This window comes from Stegodyphus dumicola, chromosome 2 (assembly GCF_044657685.1).
Source record: "Stegodyphus dumicola isolate Sdum_Otavi_A_Nest chromosome 2, ASM4465768v1".
Classification (NCBI taxonomy): Eukaryota; Metazoa; Arthropoda; class Arachnida; order Araneae; family Eresidae; genus Stegodyphus; species Stegodyphus dumicola.
The window spans coordinates 277,607,636-277,630,726 of NC_140769.1; the positions used below are offsets into that span (position 1 = coordinate 277,607,636).

Here is a 23,091-nt window from a genome sequence, read left to right on the forward strand (position 1 = left end):
GTAGTTTGGAAAGATTATTTTAAATAATTTAAAATTTACTTTATAACTTATATTACAGAATATTTCTGGAATTTTGATAGGAAACTGCAAGTGTTTTTTATGACTGTTACTAAGTTTCAAACTTCCTTTCTTCTTTACGTATATTTTTATATGTGTGTATTAAAATATGACAGTTTTGTATTCAATCATTCTTGATTAAGTAACATTTAAGGGATGAACATCTCTCGGCAGTTATTTGTGCATGAGTGTTCAAACAATCTCAATTATACTGTAAAAATCAGAAACATATTAATAAAACTCTAGAAAACAGAATCCATAACAAAATTCTCTAATTCATAGAGCCCTTGGTCCCCAAATATATCGATTATGGGAATTCCACTGTATTTAAAAGTTATTAAAATAGCAATATCAAATGATAGAGGGGGCATGAGATGATATTTTGTATAGTAAATTATCATATGTGCTTACTTAATAAAGAAAAGACTTGATTATTCAAGCAATAACTATGCATTTATTTCACTGAATCACTAGCAAATTCCCTCAAACAACAATACTTTTGCCAAGACACGAAATCTGTTTAATGGAACAATGAGCACTTTTTGAGGTATATAAAGAGAATGAAAAAATATATCACAATTCAAATATTATTTTCAAGTAACTGTCTAGGCAAATGCAAAAGTTTTCCTTTCTGATGTTATACAAGTGTCAGAAAAAACAATAAAAAAAGATCGTTACATTTAAAGAGATATAATAATATAATAGACTTCATATAAAAAACATTAGAACTACAAACAAATTTTCATTTCAAATTCTAATATTTCAAACAAAATTAATCATGTTCATCACTACTCAACATATCTAACAAATCCTGGAGGAAAAGAACGATTAACTATCTTCCTCGTTAACTTTTTATGAAGAATATAAATACATTTAAATTTTTAAGTAATCAGTTAATTTTTAACTTATTATGACAGCATCTCTAACTTTTAAATTTTATGCTGTAATTCCAATACTTCTCAAATTATTTTATTTACATAAAACAGCTATATATTATAGTTGAAATTTATTTACACTTTTCTAAAAACATTTTAACAGATTAATGAGAATGCAAATCAATCCTAATTTATATTATGCACATTACAATCAAGAAACACATAATTGCAAGCCTTATTTTAATCTAATACCTGTATTTCTCAAATTATTTCATTTACATAACAGAGCTATATATAATTGTTCAAGTTTACTTTAAATTCTTCCAATAGCATTTTAATGGCAAATCAATTCTGATTTTTTTTTACATGTATTACAATCGAAAACACATAAACATATGCCTTATTATCAACATATATTAAAAAAAAATAATTCCATGAAAACTACAATTTTATACGTAATAACATTTCAAAATATACAAGGCTTATTTTAAAATGAAATATTTTTTATAAATAAGGCAGATAAACAGATATAAAACATCATCTTACATCTACTTATATTTATGATAATAATTCTTTTCTTCTTAATACTTTTGTTTTGTACTCTTGAGAACAACACAAACTAGAGTTAAAAAATTTATTATGTTTAAATCCTTAATAGGTCACTCTGATACGGAAATTACTTTTGGCTTAAGACTTTTTCAAATCTCATACTGCTGAACATATAACTAAACCCTATACTGCCAATGGTATGGTCAGGTGGTTCCCTGATTGGTTTGCTATGCTCATGGACCCCTTCTTATAGTAGAAACCTAACCACGAACCTCCACGTGAAATAACTCTATGTAACTGCATGATAGAAAATTACAAAATTTAATTTTAATGACTTGAGAGATAAATGGTGACATGAAATAAAATATAAATACAAGATTTTGATATTTAAATTAGAATTTATTTATTTATAACTTTTATTTAAAAAGACAAAAATAAAAAATATTATTTTTCCCAATGAAGATGGGTGACCCTGATGGGATGATATCAGATTACATATATATCTATAGCTGGCTCTACATTTGTAACAAAAAGTCAAACATTGCAATCCATGTGGGAAACTGTGGGAAATTCAAATCCATGTGGGTGACTCTGACTGCAATACTGAAAGGCCAGGGTTCGAATCCTGGAGAAAACATGGATGTAAATTGTCTGTCCCTTCATTGGAGGTAATTGTGGCCCACCTACTACATGCTTCCATAATAAAATAACCACTGCTTCCGGTCTTAGTAATGGCTAGTTACCAACAATGAAAACAAACAAAAAAAAAAAAAAAAAAAAAAGTTTGTAACATTTGCATGCCTCAACAAGCAGGACTTTTCAGTCGGTTTCTCTTTCCCGTAATGAAGCTCAAAACTGTATCAAATCCAAGTTCTACTAGATAGGAAGTTATGGGAAAGCAATCGATATCTTTGCTACAATGACTCATAACGCAGGACATCAAATTTGTATCTACTTTTGTAACCAGAATTTGTTATCCTTGTTTAAACATTGGTTTCAGCTCCATACTTATGGATAATTCAATAAATTGCTCCTGTATTTGTATGGATTCATCTAAGTTTATGGGTCTACTTGCAAAAGAGTCCAACTTCCAATCGATCGTATCACACATTCAAAACATTTCTTAGTGCAATTTATCCGTTCTGTCATGTGATATAAAAAGCCTATTGCCATGGATCATTTTGGAGATATCATCTTCAGAAGAAACTAGTTTACAGTTATATATATATGATGGTTGATGATGGAAGGGGGTCAACACTGAAAGCTGATTGGTTGTTGGAAATGAACACTTTACACTTTTGGAAAAGGAAGGAAAAAAAAAACGCATCTTTCTTATACGGTAAAACAGGTAATAAAACTCTTCGAAACACTTGTTTGCCCGAAACAAATGGATCTGTGATAGCAGTCCTTTCTTTCTTTCTTTCCACCGACAGCGAGGCAGCCGTTCCACTGGGTAGTTAGCATATCGGCCAGGTAGCACCGCTGACGGAAATAACTTGATCAAAATAACACACTTATAAATACATATTGCGCTCAAGACGACTGCTGGGGGCAGTGCAAACAAATGCTGGAGGAAGACGATAGTGCAGTGATGGAAGAAGGTTGCATTGCAGGTGAGAAGAACAATTTCAGTTACATATTTACAGAGTTATGGATAGGTGGTTACAAATACTAAAAGTAATAAGAAGTAAAATACTAGAAAGTGAAATAATACATAAAATTAAAAAAAAAGGCAAAATAGTGGAAACAATACATAAAATAAGGCAAAATACATAATTCAAGGTTTATATATCAAGGAGATAAATATATACAGGGAATAAGAAAAGCCGAATAAGCTAACTTAAGATAAAATTAAGTTCACTACAGGTACAGAGCATACAGGGGCTGTACTGGTGACGAGTATGGTAGCTGAGAATTACTCCAGCCTGTCTGAGATTTTGCATGCAATATTTATGCAATCGCATATGCGTTTCAATGCACTGCAATGTTTTGAAGTAGCTTCGGCCCATCCAAGGATGTGGTTTGCTACTGGTAGCCTAAGATGATATTTGGCAGTTTCTCTGCAAGCGAACAGATAGTGGTCCGGATCTCCTATCATCCCACATGAGCAATGCTCGTTTTTGCGTCGTCTGAAGCGATGCAGGTGGTCATGAAGGGACCATGTCTTGTTAAATACTAAGTGAAGTGAGATGAGCCAGATTTTAGAAGCCGGCAGACTTTTGGAAAAAATCCGTAAACTCTTCTGCCGGTGGTCTCTGTCTCCCACAGATGTTGCCAATGTTTGAGTAATTCTCTCTCAAGCTTAGCTTTTAAAAACGAACCTGGGAAAGGCACGTCAAGTGTGCGAACGTGGGGGTCAGTTGCTGCTCTTTTGGCTATTGCATCTTCAATTTCATTACCCAGCATTCCAGTGTGGGCAGGTACCCACTGGAGTTTAGGCCTATAGTATTTAGGTGTTCTTAGTAAGAGCTTTTGTATGGTCCTGACGAGTGGATTTTTACTACACGTGCCTTGGATTGCCTGGAGGCTAGAGGCTGAGTCTGAATATATACTGGAATAGTTATTTTCCAGTGCGTAGACAAGTGCAGCTTTTAATGCAATCAGTTCAGCCTGAAAAACTGAGTTGTGGTGCTTAAGCTTTCTTTCCCAGGTCTTTAAGATCTGGTTTCCAAGTAGAACACAGTATCCACTACCGGTGCCACATTCTCCTTGATAGCCAATGAATGCCTCCATTGATAGCAGCCCTAGAATATTGAAAGCTGGTTCATGCAATATGGTACGTATTACTTCATTTACAGTTTGTAGAATAAGTTCTTCACCAATGGTGTATGGCTTTCCGATTTTACAATCAGTAAAGAAATGTTACAAGAAACACTAATCCATCATCATCTTGCTCATATTTTAATAATGGAGTTTTCAAATATTTTTCACTGACTGTTTTAAAAAGTGTTAAATATATACATATTTTGTTGCTATGAGCTTTTGTCCTTCAGCTTTCATTAATTCATTTGACAGAGTTTTATTGAATAGAAGGTATGTCGGTAGGGTACTATATCATGGCAATGGAACAAAGCCATAAATACTTAACACTATATTGTCTGCATTTTTTTTTTCTCACTCCTCATATTGCTATCTTTAACAAAAGGGCACAATTTTTTTAATTTTCTCAGGATATAAAAATTGCTTCCAATTTATTTTAACTTTCATAATAACGAAAATGAATCACAATTATTTTATTTTACATTAAACCATTCATGGATCACCTATTATTATCTGCAACCCCCCCCAAATTAATCTAAATTTGCTACAGATCCCTCAGTGATCAAAAGTATTCCTGGAGGTCGTAGGAACCACTCTGGGAACCACTAGTAAAGAAAAATAGATTTTCTCTCACAATTTGTTATACATTTCAAACTACCCATTTCGATCAAAATTTCTTCGATCACGGTATTCTTTGTAATTGGCATTTAACTGTCTATTTTAAGTACTAAATTAATACATCCTTAAAAACAAAGTATTTGAAATACAGGAAGACAGAATTATTTACGATTACTGTGAGGTTAAGCATTTAGCTAAGACCAGAAAGTTGTGAAGCAACTGGGATTAAATTAAAATATTTTTTTTATAGGCTGCAATTCATTTTTGAGCTCTTAAGTTAATCTATTTATAATTTCCTGTTTGTAATTATAGGAAATATTAAATTTTGTAGTCAGGTGATTCTTTTCTGATAATCCCATATATGTATGAATTTTCTTTTACATTACAAGAAATTGTCATTGAAGTAAAAACATTTTACAGCAAGTCAGCATTTCTAATTTTAATGGGGGAAACTTTTTTTCCAGTTCTACTAATGTTTTCCTAGCCTAAAACATGCATAAATGGGAAATTTTTATTAACATCTGATGCACATACATTAACAATAATATAATAAATCAAACATCAAAATACAGATTCAATACAATGAATTTAGTAATACAGTATAAAGTCCGAAATCGGGACTCGTCGGGACTTCGGCGATTCTGGATTTGGGATTTTTCCGGATATTAGATAATCAGTTTAAATCTAGTAAGATAGCATGTAGAAATATAAAATTAAAAATATGAAATCGCGCTTTATGAAAAAATGAAGTATTTATAATCGAAAGGGTATCAAAATTTACAAAAAAGGCTCAATATTTATTTGTTTACCTTATTAAACATTTCTTTCAATGTATGTTGTTTAAGTTGCTTCGTTTTTTGTTCTAATACTTTCTCTTTAATTTTGTAGACAGACATAATCTCTTGTTTAGTTACATTGTTGAAGTCCTGTAGCTGCTGTTTCGAGAATTCCGACTAACTTGTCAATCGAAATTTTCTCGTCTTCAGGAACTTTTCTGTCAGTTTCTTCACTATCGCAGCGGTATTTCTGATCTAGAACCATACTACAGATTTCATCATTCATTAATTGATTGATGATCGAGAAACACTGTCTTTACAATGAAAAACTTCTTTTATATCATCTTCATTTATTACCGCTTCTCTAAATTTCTTTACAAAATCATTTACATAAATTTCACCTTTGTTTTGCGATATCCGAAAATCTTTAAAATTAGCTATCCTTCACTATACATACTTGGCTATGCATCATGAGCTTGGCGACTAACAACAAGTTGTTCCGTTACATTTTATCTTGCTTCTATCGCGCACTGAGACAATTAAGCCTGAATTGTATTAGTTATTTATTATACGTATGTCTATTTCTTGCACATCCTTAAGGCTTATCAGAGTTCTGAATTAATAAATTCCCTCATATACTTAAGCCTTTTTTAGGGCTGGCGTTAGATATCTTACCTCCTGATGCGGTCTCTGTGGGTCCTAAATTCTGTTACTCGGCGCGGCCATACGAGCCCTGGTGCTGGTTCTGGATTTATGTGAAAAACAAATCAGTTATTCTTAATTCAAATAGTCCTAAATGTAATCTTTGGGTCTATGAGTATCATCAACAAAATATATTTTTACCATATGGAAAGAAACTTTTGGTAAATTTTTCCTCATCAACATTTTTTAGCGCATTTAACTTAAATCTGTAATTATCGCCAAGCGTAATGTAGCCATAAAAGGTTACCACACTCCTTTATTATTCAATTACTAACATAAAAAATTGTCTAGGCATCGCTACATGAGCCATTAATCAAGTTGTCTTGTTTTGATAAACATGTGGTGATCAAAGGAAAGTATAATAAAAATAATGATTTGCCAGGTTGGCGTCAGATCAACGATGTATCTATGTGGAATGTTTCGGTTTGAGATGGGTGCCAAGCAGATATGCAGCAACAGAGTCAAACTATTGATCGTACAAATTTATGCTAAAATGATTGTTTCTTCAATAAGAAGATATTTAATTTAGTGTCAAAGTAAAATTAAGAATCAGAACTCTCCAGATGTTTCATTATGCACGGAGGGGGGGGGAATCAAATGTGCATGTGTAAAGCCTACCAGAAAAACGTTGTTGGTGGTTTTGAGGTCCGGATTTTAGATCATTCAGGATAAAGGATATCTGGATTTCGGACTTTGTACTGTATATAAAATATACAGTTCTGATTTTGAATGCACTATATGTAGTAAATTACTTTGCTAAGCTCTAGAAACATCAAAATTAATGGAAAACTTAATTTTACTTTACACGGAAGCAATCAACATTTTAATACTTAGAGTCTTTATTCATATATATTTTCTAATTTAATATTTATAAAATGTTATAAAATGTCATTTTCAAACCATTTTGGACAAACTGTTATAAAATTATATAATACAGTGCAATTCAGAAGACACCAAATTCTCTTTATAAATATTTTTCTAAAAGCAGAAAAGAGTACTGTTGTTTCAAAAGGTGTTTGAACTTTGGTAAAGTACTCAAGTGCTTTATAAAATGGAAAACCAAATATAGTGAGAGTATGGTTTGGTTTGGTTAATGTGATTACGGCAAAGCCTTGAATGCTGCCTGCCTAAGGGGGAGAATACCTTCGTGGAGGACTTTCGAAGGGAAACTGGCTCGTATAAACATTACACATAGGGAAAACCACAAAAATGATCATGCAGGCAGCCCGTTCGTGGGATTCGAGCCTCGGACCGAACTACCAGTGTTCAACGACTTTACTACCCAGCTGCTGGTGAACTCATAGTGAGTGGAAGGAGGAGAGGACTCTCAGTGCATAAAAAAGCAGCATGAAAAGAGCTTTTCTCTATTTAGAAATAGAAAGATCTGTGGAACAGCATCAACTTTCAATGACCAATATTTAGAAAGAAGTGAAAAAAAATGTATGTTATCATGTGGATTTGTACACTGAAGAATATGGTACAAATTTCCAGCATCTTCTAAAAAAGGATAGTTTTTTTTTGTAAAGTTAATATTCCCTACCTAAAATAATTCAAAGGTAAAGTAAAGGTGTGATCCTTCAGATTACAGGTTGGAAACTTTTGAATGGCACTGACATGTTATACAATGTAAATAGTCCTTCACTGACACACTCATTGTCTCATACAGATCTCATACACTGAACATATCATCTATAACATTCAGTTTGCAGTAAAAAATTGTATAGCTTACTTATAATACTGCACAAGGTATAAGAAACATCACAGATTTACACTCAGTTTAAATTAAATGAGCTAAAAATTAGAGTATAAAATACAACACCGAGAGACAACATTATTACCACAAACTAATTTGAATATAATCAGATTAATTTTCTCTCTATATAATATATTTATTGCCTAAAAGAAATATATTATGCATTTAGGACAACCAGCATTAAGAATTCAAGTACATTTTTAAAAAAAAAAACATAAAATATAAATTCATGATTTTTAAGCTTATGTAGTTAAAACAGAGATATTTATAATTCATCATTTCATAATTTCAACAATTCTATAAATATATGATTTACAAACAAACTGTATCACAGTACGTATCACTTGTTATTCTTTTGGCTATAACATATAAATTTGATCCAATTAAACTGTATAAGCAAAAATTTAACACGAATATATTTCTTATTTAAATAGAAATATCTTAAGCAATATAAATATAGAAATATATATTATTTTTAAGTCACCACACTTTAAGTAACATTAATGATTTTTAAAATTAATCTCATGAGAAAAGTTCTATATTAAAAATACAACAGTAAATAACAGTCCAATGCCATAAATACAAAATTTACTTTTTAAATAAAATATGAAAATTATACACATAAGATAAAAATATTCTATATAATTTTCAGTTCATCTAAGAATGAACTTTAAAATCATTATACAATGACTACAAATACACGGAACCTAAAATATCTCCCATCATAAGATATTTTACATTTTACTTACTTTTATATATTAAAAAATATAAACATTTTAAGTTTTGTTGGTAGAAACAAATTGAGTACCCTGAGACTGAAGTAATGTTGAATATGATATAGTAGACAATTCTTCCACAAGAGTTTCATATCGATAAGACACTCTGATGTCAGGCACATTGGTCCGACTAATGTCATTTCCAGCAACACCTTCTTTCATGTAATTTGGACCTAACCAGTATCGTTTCCACTGTTGGTAAAAATTTGATTTTGGTAAAATTAGTATACTGTAAATTAAAAATGTCACAATTAAAACTAAAAATCTTAACTACTTTTCTTGGATTAAGTTTCAGTAATATTTAACACAAGGAAATTTTTTTAGAATGAAAAAATGCAAAGAAAAAAGGTTCTGTACTTTCTATCAGCCAGTATTCAATAGAAATCATGGGGTTTCATAATATTTGAGATTTTAATATTCTACTGCAATTATAAACTTGCATGGTCTTGTGCTCAGTATGAAAGTTGTTAAGATAAAAATAAGCTATATAGTTTTCCAATTATAAGTACAAATTATTCTAACTTGTAAATTGTAGGTTGAATAATACTGCTATCAAATGGAATGGACTTGAATAAACATCATGAAAATGGATGAGAGGATTTCTTGACAGAAACATGGTAAAAAACATTCTTAGGAAGGGGAAGATGTAATCTTAAAATAACTGATACAAAATTATGAAAACTAAAAACAGAATAAAAAAGAAACTATTAAAACATGAAGGGGGAAAAGAATGCCACAAACTTAGGAGTACTTTCAAGACTTCCTTATATACTTTGTAACAACAATAGTTTTCCCATAACTAGCAGATAATTTGCATCCTCACATTTTGCAGATACACTGTGATTAAATACGTCATTTGACAAGAAGAAATGTAGTTTTTTAAAAAATAATATTTCAAATTATTGTAAATAAAAATAAACAATTTATATAATTGTCAAATTATAACTGTTTTAACATGGAACTTATTATCAGAAATTTATTTATTAATTTCACCAGAGATTGAAATTATCATAGAATTTCCTTGAAGAACCTTAGCAAGCTGATAACATAAATGTTTGCAAAAATGATTTTGCTCCTGAAGAACAAGATCCTATGAACAGCTGCAATCAAATTTTTTTTTATTTCATTCATATAATAATGGCTTCTTTATATATATATATACATACATATATATCTTTATATGTAAACATTTTCTACAGTGGAAAACAAAAGTAAATGACTATTCTGCGAGGAAAAACAAAGTTTACGAAAATCGAGGCAAAATTCTTGTGCTCTCAGCAACACTGCATAGTTTTAACACAGGCATTAATAATGACCGGTTTCAGTTTCATAACAAGTCTGGAAACAGAATACAAATGTGCAAATAAAATTTTGATACAAGTACACTATACTAATAATATATTTTGATTGAAAAAGTTAACTTCTTTTATCAATGAAGTTACTTAACTCTTTTTTTTTTTTTTTTTTTACTTGCAATATTACACCTTTTATTATTGTTGCTATTAATGTAACATACTGAAGGTGTCGTGAATTCCTAAAAGTTTTCATTTTAGAAAAATCCATACTCAGTAGATAATCCACTATCATTTAAAATTAGTTTTGAATATATATGGTTTTGAATTAAAGAATTCTTAATAAACAGGTTTGTTTTAGTTACTTATCTCTACATATAATAATAGAAAGAGTCTGTATGTGTGTCTTTCGTTCGTGCTGCGCGTAAGCTAATAGACCCATGGCTACGAAATTTGGTGCATAGGTGATTCTAGACAAGAGCCAGTGCACCTTGAAGCGATTTTTTCGAAATTCGATTTAGAATTTTTTTAAATTTTATGTTTTGTGACGAAATCTCGTCATTTTGAGACATAATGGGCTATAGGAAAGTGAGATTTTACTCTACACATTCCATTTTCACATCATCATGAAACGTAGGTACTTAGCTTTTTTACAAACTTAAAATAGGTACTTAGCTTTTTTACAAACTTAAAATAAATTTCGTGTTTCAATAAATCGATTCAATACGAATTTATTTAACAAAGGGAGCTTAACACCTTTTCAACAGGATTTTTTCTAAACAAGTTTATTTTTAAAAATGTACAATTTATTTTTCTTTGATTTTTGGACACGTTAAACTTTTATACTTGCAACTGCTTTTACAAAAAGAATTTTGGAAAAATGATAATATTTTGTATTTTTAAAAATTTTTTTAAATGAAACTTCCGAGTACACTTCTCACATCTCACATCTTTAAAAATGTGATTTTGGCAATAATTTTCCTGTCTTATTGTTGTTCATAGATTTTTAATGAAATTGCATCATTTTGAATAGTTTCATTCTTTTAGAAATATGGGTTTGGCAACAATTTTTCATCGTATTTCTTATGTCACTGTTTTTAAGAGATTGGCATATTTCATTGCCATTTATATATATATATATAATACATTTTTATTGATTTTTTTTTGATAAAGTTGTCCTGTAGAGTAAAATTCTGTGCGGAATTTTATGTTTTTTGAGTTGCTTTCATGTTATTTTTTGCTAATTTCACAGTTTGAAAGATATTGAAAAGTTTTGCATGATTTTTTTTCTTCAACAGATAGTTGGTTAATTTTTTATTAGGGTAATTAATATTTGTATTAAGGGATATAGCTTATTTCATTGTAAATTTTTCTCTTGAAAATATAAGATAAAATATCATTCATTACACTTTGCTTTTGAGAATTTTCTGTTTTTTGCATGCATTCTTTTATGCTATTTATTGCTCATTTCACTGTTTTTAAGATATTGAAAAAATTTGAGTGATTTTTTTAGGAAACAGATTTCTTAACCTCCTTTATACCATTTGAGTTCTTAAGATTTTGCAAAGGGAAATTGATTAATTTATTTATTAGGATAATTAATATTTGTACTAAGGGATATTGCTTATTTCATTGTAATTTTGTTATACATAATAACTTTTTTCTTATGAAGTTGTTCTGCAGAGTAAAATTCTACGCAGTTTTTAAATTTAACGTTTGGTGTTTCCTTCAGCCATGTTTCCGGTACATTTAAAAGCCAGATGAAGGCTGGCAGCGAAGCTGCTAGTATGCAATAATCCAAACATAGCAGACAAATTAGAAAGGGGATTATGTAAATGAAAAGTCAGAGAAACATCATCTGTAACCCACAAAATTCTCTAACCCATGCAATTCTTTGGTCCAAAAATGTGCAGATTAAAATAATTTTACATTTAATTTATGAAGCTCTAAAAAATTATTCCTTTTAAAATCATCTCAAATGCTATCTTCCTCTATTATGCTGAAATGCTTTTGGAGCGTTCAGCACAGTTCGACAATTTCCATTTCTCTTCCTAGTTTCTTAAATTAAACTTATTTTACTTTTTTTTTATTGATAGCTATAATTTTGGATATCGCTCCTTTTATCGAATTGCAATTCTGGTTACTTAAGTAACTAATGCCTATGTGGTTTTGTTATTAGGTTTATTTATGTATGGCAAAGCAGATGAAATTACTCAGGAGAGATATCTTTGAGGAGCTAATCTGTATTCAGGTTACATATGGTGAAAATCACTAAAGTGCCAATCAATAAGCATACTCTTAAAAGTCTGGGATCAGCTACTATCAATTACACTACATTACACAAATTTAGACAAACCATTCAGTAAACTTCTTAACAACTGGTAGGCTTGATAACCCTCTGAAATACAGTCTTATAACCTTTTTTTTTTTTTTTTTTTTTTTTTTAAGTCACTAAGCTCAAAATTCAGTGACTCTCTGTTGTATATGTGCATATAGCACATTTGGCAAGTCATAACAAAGAGTAAATATACAAACTTTTATGCTGCTATTTTTAAACATTTATGCTATTAAAAATCTGTGTGCATCTGTTTATTTGTGGTATTATCTCCTCCGGATTGGCATGGACTTGAATTTTGAGAGAGATAGCCCCGGATTCCAAAATTATGTGGGAGGCCATTTCGACCATTCTCATCTTTGTATGAATTAGTGGAGACATTATTTAAAACACTAATTTTTGCACTCATTTTTCCAAGTGGCAACAATCTCACATGTTGGAGATAAAAATCTTCTTTATTTTTAGAAGTGTTACCACTGCTCGCTTTCAAGTAATAGAGTTTATTAATAAAAATTTTCTAAATTTTACAAAATATGAAATAAAAATAGCATTGCTAAACATTAAATATAATATTCCCAATTTGAAAAATTCGTGGGAAGCCATTTCTTGGCAGTTCCCACTTTCGTACGACTTTAATCAGCCGAGATATTAATTAAAAACTTTGAAAACACTAACTTTCGCAAACATTTCTCTGAGTGGCAACAGTCTCGTGCATTGGAGATAAAAATGCTTTATTTAGAAAAGTTTTGAGCAGTTAATCGAGTTTGCTAATAAAAAATTTGTAAATTTTCTGAAATATGAAATAAAAATAACATTGCCAAACATAAAACATATTATCATACAAGGTCATAGTCTGACGTTGAAGAAAGCACGCGATTGCACGTGACGTTACTGTATGTCGAACATTGTTCATTAATGTTAGCATTTTAAAGGAACAGCTGCTGTTGGCAACTTTTTTTGTTTCAGGTAAGTATAAGTGACATGATATATTATTAACGTTGATTCACCATGTTAATTCTTTTATTAATATTGAGAAAATGTTGTTATATTACATTCAATTTAAATCATGACGTCATACGTGTTAACCTGAAGTGTCAAAATTATTTATTCCCTGGTTCGGCAATAAAAAAATTATTTACAAATTGGTTGTTGCTTGGAAAGAACAAACTAATTTCATTCATTCTGAAATGTTTTCATACATTTGTTTTTCGGGGGTACATAGAACATAAAAATTTTGCTTCGGCTGCAGCCCTCTCATTTTTCAATAAGAATTTAGTATTTCTATGAATGTGTGTTTTCTTTATAAAATAAATTATTGTTTTACACAAATGTAAAGAAACATAGTTACCTTATCTGGGAAACCACTCATTAATACACTGTTACGAGTTAATTCACACATATCGCAACTGCTAAGCTTGAGTACTTGAGCTGCAATACTGTATTCCTCAATGAGTGGCTCCTTAAAATGAAAATACAGGATTAATAGCACACCAATGGAAATTTGTATACAAATCAATTATTGCAATTATTTTCCTTTGAATTTATAAAAAAATGTACATTGTTATTTGTAAAACAACCATAATATAAATTAGCTCATTAGTATACTGTGATTACTGATCTATTATAAGTGAAAGCCATTATTGTTTTATAGTCTGCTTTTGTTGGCATAAAATCATTTCAAATTCTTTTACACAAATACCTTGGTGTATGCCATTATTCTATTCCAGATCCTTGGAATTATACCACACAGGACATACACCAAACAATTTTTCCAAGAAGAAATACAGGGAAAATAATTAATAAAAAAATCCTATTGTTGTTATTACAACACTCTTCAACACTAAAATACAAATTCAGAGTGTGAAATATATACTTGACATGAATGAAATATTGTATATAATGTTGTTAAAGCTTCTCTGTTATTCAAATCGAAATCCAATTCTGTTATCCAAGGCAGTATTGATCCAGACCAAAGCTTTGTTTGGTAATCGATTTTGCAAAGTTAGCTTATTCAATAGAGTCTGTTTTTCATAATTGAAAGACACTGTCATTCTCATCATACGATATGCAATAGCTAAGTTCTGGATACACATGTCATCTTCATATTTGTTAACAATCTTTGTTCCCCCCAGCACCATGGTGATACTACCCATTATCTTTATTGCTTAACCCCGTTCATGTCCAATGTCATGTAGGCACGATGCAGCAATGTGACTTATCAGCCTAGCGTCTCTTCTACACGAAATGCTCTGACCAATCTTTTCAGCCCAGCTTCACGTATGCGTAACTTGAAAATGGAACGATTTATTTGAATTTTTATATGCCATTAAATGATGCTAAATGGTAACTGTTTCCACATCGGTTGAATAATATGGCTTTTGACATTCATGTGTGGGCATCAGTTTCTGTTCTGTGCATCTGGTTTTGACAGACTTATTGGTGGAATCACAGTTAAAGGAACACAGGCATTTTTGTTGTTTGCTTTTTTCATTATTAGAATATGGGGAAATGCATCCAGCTCAAGGTTTTCATTTATGTTATTTGCTTTTTTTGCTAAAAGAATGTGGGAGTTGACTATAGCATCTCCCACATTCTTTTAGCACACACTCATCTAGCTGACTATAGCAGGCGTAATGTTGCCAAACTTCCGTGATGGAAAAACTCAGACCAGTTGTCCTTTTTCATATTTCTTTTAAAAATTAACTTAGGCATTCTTGGTTAACTAAAACGGTTAATTAAATTCTTGGTAAATTAATTATTACAGAAGGAGCCAGACATCAGCTTTCCCAATGGAATTTTATTACCTCCGATAATTGTTGCTTAATTTTCTTTTAAATTTTGTATTTGTAATTTTGTTTTCATGAGTATATTACAATTTTAGCATTTTGCATATTTCACTTATTTCTATTAATGTGATATTTTTTACATTAATACATATTAAGAATTAGTATATTAAATAAATATCTTTTCTTCAAAAATTGAGGTCATTATATTAAAATGCTGATTTTATATGAATTTTTTTGTAAAACTATGCTTAACTGCTAAAGTGCCGATGTTCTATTTCAAGGGTGGGTCAGTCAATCCAGTGACTGCGTTTCGTTCTCTGCACACTGCTCCTCAAGAGATTAAAAGATTTACAAAAATATTTACATGAGAAAATACAAAATCACATGAAAATTCATAGTTATAACTTGGTTGTTTGCTGAACAGTACAGTACAAAGTCTTTAATCTGGACTCGTCGGGACTTCGGCGATTCCGGATTAGGGTTTTTTCCGGATTATAGATCATCAATTTAAATCTGGTAAGATGGCATGCAGAAATTATAAAATTAAAAATATGAAACCGTAATTTATGAAAAAAAGAGCAATTATGATCTAAAAGGTATCAAAATTTACAAAAAAAAAAAAAAAAGCTTAATATTTATTTGTTTACTTTATTAAACATTTCTTTCAATGTAAGTTGTTTAAGCTGCTTCATATTTTTGTGCTAATACTTTCTCTTTAATTCTATAAACAGACATAATATTTTGTTTACTTCCACTGTTCAAGCCCTGTAATTGCTGTGTCGAGAATACCGACTAACTTGTCAATTGAAATTTTTTCGTTTTCAATAACCTCTCTGTCACTTTCTTCACTATCGGAAGCAGTACATTGAAACATGCTTTCACTTTGTAAATCTTTTGGCAGCTCCAGAATCGGAAACTCTTTTTGACATAACCGAAAGTTCAAGCTTACTTTTTATAAAAGTGCTCTAACAGTCTGCAAAAAATAATAAGCCGGATCCAATTAGAAGATTAAGGAATAACGCAATCTGCAACATTAACTGAAGTAGATAATTAGATAATTTTAGCCTAGCTTATATCGTCTGTTATACAGTAAAATCGTATGCATAAATGTATTATGCACATGCGTAAACGTATATGCGCATGCATAAACGCATAATGCGGTTACGCATGCGTAGAAAGTTTGAAGCTTTTAGATCCGGATTACAGACGTCCATATTAAAGACTTTGTACTGTAGACACAGGCCTACTGATACTCATAGACAGTTGTAGTATTGTCTCCAAAAAGGTGAACCAGGATAGAGCACTCAATTATAACTTATCAAACTTGAGTTGCACTTCAAATATCATATACCGACCAAAAATTTTCACATGCAAACAACAGGATTGAAACGCATACCAACATGTCACTGTAACTGCATCAAAAAATATGATTTACAGTGGGCTTAAGATAATATAGCAGATCAAGGAAATCAAATATAACATTATTAAAAACTTAAGTCAGAAATGTATGACTATAGAAATAAGTTTTTTAAATTTACTACAAAAAAGCTCCCCCCAAGTGAAATTACATATTTGCCTCCCCCTTTTTAAGTGGCATAGGAAATTTTTATCTGTTCTTTTTAGAAAATGTTTAAATACATCTGACCAACAATAAAAGCCTTAAATTATGGTCAGCTAAAGGTTTAATCGGCATCAGACAAAACTACAAATAACCTACCTTAGTAAAGTGAAACTGTAAAGGATCATCTGTTGACAGAGAAACAACCAAACCTCGACTTAGATATTCTGGGAGAGGATTTCGATGATAATTCAGAAATAAAGAATTATTACTCAAAGGTGACATTGCAATGCCTATCTGCGCAAGATAATACAAATATTGCAAGACAGGCACCTGAAAAACATAATTAATATAATCATTAGTAGAGATAAAAAAATTTCCAAAGGTAAAATGATTAAAAACATTAATTTACGTAAAAACGAAAATTACATTAAAAAAAATATGCTTAAATCATATTCAAATTTGACAGAGTTTTGAAAAGCAAAGGTAATTCTTGTTTATCGTTACCATCATTGTATTTAAATATATATTCATATTTCATTTTCTTTATAGAGCTGTATTTTTATTCCCATTCACATTTTCTTAATTGCACTTTTAGGGCAAGTTTATCTGAACAACTACTGTAATCCCTAAATGCGCACTAAGCATAGATAGATAGAAGTGTAATCATATTCATCTCTCTTTCCTTCTGTTATATAAGTTTACATAAACGAAATCTTTAATATGTTATTTTGTTTTAAAGATTTAAAGTCAAACTGTAATACATTAATATAGCAATTTTCCAGTTTTCATTAATTAACAGTATCACACACAATACAAAAAAGAATTATGTAAGGCCTATTTTTAGTTTTTTAACTAAAAATTCCATTTTAAATAAGAGCATTTGTAATAGCTCAGTAATAACATTTTTAATCATTGCATTCTTTAAAAAAAAATCAACATCATGGATGTCCAAAATGTATGTTCATATTTTTCATTAATAAACGAGATGCTGAAAATGATATTTTATAACTAAGTTCAAAAGCAACCTTTCCTCCTTTTTCTTAGATTATACATGATATTTTTTAATGTAATAAAAGATAACAAAGATTCTCAATATTCTGTTTTATGAAGATTTTAGTAATAAGCTTTAATTAATTCATGTTTATTAATAATGCATACTACTTAGGGATCTGTTTCATTTTTAGGATGGTATTACAAAAGTGAAATTAAGGCATGGATAATATTATTTGTGTGATTTTGTAGTTTAATTTTACAATAAGTGATAACTATCTAAGAGACTTTAAGCACTTTGGCTTATATATAAATCGAGCACATGATGGTAATATTGTAGAGACATTAGGCTATTTCAAAGCAGGAAAGATGAAAAATGAGCAACGCCTTCGCCGGGAATCGAACCACGGACCTCTGAAATACGCGCCCAGAGTGCAGAGCACCACACTATGAAGGCATGCTAAGAAGGCGGGAGACATACCTTATATATTCCCCCTCTGGTGCTTTCATGGCTTATTGGAACCTTAAAGTATATCAACTGGGTTACAATCCCTGGAACTCTACATGAAGCTACGACACTAATGGCATCAAACAGAGCCTGAATAACTTTCAACACTTGTAAACCATGCCTAGGTCAGTCCTTTCAGTTTTGCTCTAATCAGCAGGTCTCTCTCTAGACAAGCAGCAGTGGTGACAACATTCAGTCTTTTGTTAAGAATCATGCTGATTATGATCTTACTTCTCATTTCAACCTATGCCGTTTGACATAAAAATCTACCTGCTATTTACTAAACCTCTAGACTGACCAAGTATGTGACAAAATGAGACATAAAAAAATCAACATAAAGCTAACGGTTAGTAAAATGTAAATGTCACTTATCTTGTTTCAAATATGTCAACTATTATAAGTTAAAAAAATTTAATGCTACTTGATAAATTGCATGAAGTTTATTTTATTCAAACCTATTAATAATTATGTTAATTAATTCATGTTTATTAATAATGCATACTACTTAGGGATCTGTTTCATTTTTAGGATGGTATTACAAAAGTGAAATTAAGGCATGGATAATATTAATTGAATTTTTTTTATTCAGTTCCCATTTGCTCATAGGTCCTTAATTTTTTCATTAATGGTCCTTAAAAGTACTTAATTTGGCGATCATGTCCCCTAAAACACCAATCGTCCTCTAAAAGGGGGAATATATCATCATCCACTACCCTTTTAGTTCGGGCGCCACTGTAGAAACATAAGACTATTTCGAAGCGAGGAAAATGAAAAATGAGCAACGCCTTCCGTGGCAATCAAAACACGGACCTCTGGAATACGCGCCCAGCGTGCAGACCACCACACTACGAAGGCATGCTAAGAAGGCAGGAGAAATACCTTAGAAGAACAACAAAAATGGAAAAGCAAAGCTTTGATTAACATCAAACTGCACAAGACTGTAGCCAATATGTAGATAGATGTGATATCCCTTTTAAATTCTAGTCTAAACCACAATGCAGAAACCTCTGAATGTGTGATGTCCAATAATGTTCTGGGCACTCTTATACAGTTACACTATTTGCTCTAAACTACCATATCACACAAAGTGATTTGTGTGATTTTGTAGTTTAAAGCTAATCATAATAGGCTGCCAAATTACTTTTTGATTCATTTAACTACTAACGCTTTGATTAACATCAAACTGCACATGACTGTAGCCAATATGTAGATAGATGTGATATCCCTTTTAAATTCTAGTCTAAACCACAATGCAGAAACCTCTGAATGTGTGATGTCCAATAATGTTCTGGGCACTCTTATACAGTTACACTATTTGCTTTAAACTACCATATCACACAAAGTGATTTGTGTGATTTTGTAGTGTAAAGCTAATCATAATAGGCTGCCAAATTACTTTTTGATTCATTTAACTACTAACTAAAAGTAATCATAACTAAAGTAAAATGTTACATAAAATTACTTGTCAAACTGATCGCTACACAAACTGAAATAAGTTAGCAAGAAGAGAATTCCAATAACTTGCAAAATTAAGTTGTTTAGCCTAAACCTTGGCTCACTCCAGATGATGTGTTAGTGACTAGAGAAACTACAGACTAGCAGCAAGGCTTAATTTTTAAAATAAAATCAGAAGTGCTGCAGCTCTATAGCAGGCTGTCAGGAAGAAGGGGTAAAAATAAAATAAAAAGAAAATCTGAAAGGTTTCAGATTTTAAATCAGGTCCAAAGAGGCATTTTTTTTTTTTTAACATTTTATCCGTTACCTTTATTTATTAAAAATCACGTTCCTCACACTTAAACCATAAAATTATCGCAAAACAGTTTTAAATTGAGGATATCTTTAGAATTTCCGATACAGAGTCTTGCGCGCTGGTGATAAAAATGTTTTTTCTGTACAACGTCGCCATGGCTCGCTTTGAAATCCTTGAGTTTGTTAATCAAAAATTCGTTAAAGTTTTACAAAATATGAAACCAATAATAAAACTAATTCCAAATTTCAAATTTGGGCTTCCAGATGCCCACATTCGCAGAACGATTACGTCATTCAAAATTGGATATCTCTAGGTACCTTTGTTTTATCATACCGTGAGAAACACACATGCATTTACGCAGATTCTTCCTTATTGAATTTCTTCAACTATAATGCAGGGCTCTTATTTGGTGGCAATAGTTTGAAAAGTGAAACGGACATTCAGAGTGATTCGACGCAAAATCGCAAAATGAAAATAGTCCCTCAGGGACAAAGCCTCTACGTAAAATGTACACAAGCTACAATTTTTATCCTCAGCATTTGGTTGCCTAGTTCAAATCTGCAAGAACTCTGCAGTGAGAGGTAATCAGTGCTGGACCTGCATAACCAAGATAATCACTTTTAGTACTTTTAGAAATAAAATATTTTACCTACTCTCAATTCATTGCACTACAAGGAGAATAATCCTTTAATGTGATGATGGGGACTTCTCTTTCCTTAAAAGTCTTAATCTCTGTTAAAGTGTTTGTTCTCCAGACAAAGGCATGGCTTCAGAAGTTATAATCGATTTTTAAGGCATATTTATTTTAAAAATAAAATTTGTTTGATAAAATGTGTTTCACTTACATAAAAGAAATGCCGTGGGCTCCGGCTAAAATTAAAATTTACCTCAGAAATTGAAAAGTTATAAGGTATTTCTCCCGCCTTCCTAGCGTCCTTTGTGGTGCAGTGGTTCTGAATGCTGGTCCGATATTCCAGAGGTCTGTGGTTCGATTCCCGACGAAGGCGGTTGCTAATTTTTCAATTCTCTTGCTTCCAAAAAAAAAAAACCCTAATGTCTCTACAGTGGCGCCCGAACTAAAAAGGATCATGGATGAGGAATTTCCACACCCAGGATTTGGCTATTGGGTCCCCTAAAAGCACCAGTCGCCCTTTAAAAAGGGGAGTATATACGGTATTTCTCCCATCTTCCTAGCGTCCTTCATGGCATAGTGGTTCTGCACGCTGGGCCAGTATTCCAGAAGTTCGTGGTTCGATTCCTGGCGAAGGCGGCTGCATATTTTTCATCTCGTCTAAAAATATCCTAATGACTCTACAAAGTACCTGAACAAATTAAGCTGTGATTAGCAGAAGTTGCACAAACAATTTAGCCTTGAAGTTCTAACTTCAAGGCTAAATTGTTTGCGCAACCTTAATTCGAATGGCAACCTAAATGGCAACAATAGAAAATATGAATTAATACAACAGCCAGCTTTTGCTCTAAAACCTCTCTAAAAAATCTCACAACCAGAAGCTTATATATCTATATTAAACTAATATGCATTCTGGTGGTGACATAAGTGGGAAATATAGAAAAGCAAAAATTATAAGATAACTGGGCTAAATAAAAGTAAAATTTTACACAATTACATTGCAGCTCTCTCTTAATGAATTTTCAGCTCTTAATTCTCCTTTTAAAGCCTTATATTTATCTACTTTCATCCCAGCTTATTTACTGTTTTTCAAAATAATTCCAAATTTTCTTTTACTTTCAAATTTTATTCATTAACCTCCGTTTTCTATTTAATTCTAATATTAATCTCCTTAAAAAAAACTCAATTTAAACTTTATTCTATCTTTAAAATTTTACAAACCTAAATTCTACATTTTAGCATTCCTGTTTTCAAACGTTGGGTTGTTCGAAAAGTAATTCCCCCCCCCAACAGAGGGCTTAATTGTATTTTTTTACAGCCAACTTTACACTTTAGTCATATAATCATTATATATTTTAACAGCTAATATATAACAAGGCTTCGTTAAAAGTTCAATTGAGTCTAAGCAGTAGTTTTTGGTTCATGCCCTTCCAAATATGGAAAGTGAAAAGCAGCATTTTCGGCATATTTTACTCTTTTACTATTGAAAAGATAAAAATGCTACTCAAGCAAGAAAAAAAAATATTTGATGTGTATGGAGATTTATTGACAGAACACTTATGAAGACACAGTAAAGGCATTAACTGATGCAAACCGGCGAATGACAAACTGGTGAGATCGCGAAGAGATTAAATTTATCTAATTCGACCATTCATTATCATTTGAAATGCATAGGTTTAATCTCAAAGCTTGAATTATGTGTTTCTCATGTTCTCGCAGAAAGAAATTTATGCCATCGTATTGACGTTTATGATTGGCTTCTCAAACGTCAAGAAAATTATCCATTTTTGAAGCATATCATCACTGGGATGAGAAGTGGGTTATCTGCAACAATGAACAATGTTAAGCTTAAGACATCATGGAGCAAAAAAGATGAACCGGCCCAAAGCACTTCGAAAGCTGACATTCATCAAAAAAGATGATGCTACTTGTTTGATGGAAGGTAAAAAGGAATCAAAGGAATCTTTTTTTGTTAGCTTCAATTGGACAGCACAAAGATCAACTCTGAAGTGTACTGTCATCAGCTAGACAAACTGAATGAATTACTTAAGCAGAAACGGACAGAATTGATCAATAGAAAAGGTGTAGTGTTCCACTAAGGTAATGCGCGACCTCATCCAAGTTTGGTAACTCGCCAAAAGCTTTTAAAGCTCGGTTTGTATATACTGCCACACACACCAACCATATTTTTCAGATCCAAAATCTTCTGATTATTATTTGTTCCGTTCTCTACAATATTTTTTAGATAGTAAAATCTTTACTTCAAATGAGGAAGTCAAAAATCACATGGTTCAATTTTTTGCCAGCAAAGAAAAAAAAATTATAGGCATGGAATCATGCTACTACCAAAAAGATGGCAAAAAGGTATTGGA

At 31.2% G+C, this 23,091-nt stretch overlaps 1 protein-coding gene across 6 annotated transcripts in view; it reads right to left on the bottom strand.

Moving 5' to 3' along the window:
* Positions 1 to 488: 488 nt before the first annotated feature.
* Positions 489 to 23,091, bottom strand: part of LOC118188776 (AMP deaminase 2-like) — an 87,838-nt gene continuing 65,235 nt past the window's right edge. For all 6 annotated transcript variants that reach the window (XM_085812200.1, XM_085812198.1, XM_085812197.1 and 3 more), the window contains 3 exons: positions 16,997 to 17,170; positions 13,842 to 13,952; positions 489 to 9,058 (listed from right to left, as the gene is read on the bottom strand). In XM_085812200.1, the coding sequence (XP_085668326.1) occupies positions 8,867 to 9,058; positions 13,842 to 13,952; positions 16,997 to 17,170 (477 nt within the window). In that variant the 3' untranslated portion in view covers positions 489 to 8,866. The remainder of the gene's footprint in view (positions 9,059 to 13,841; positions 13,953 to 16,996; positions 17,171 to 23,091) is intronic.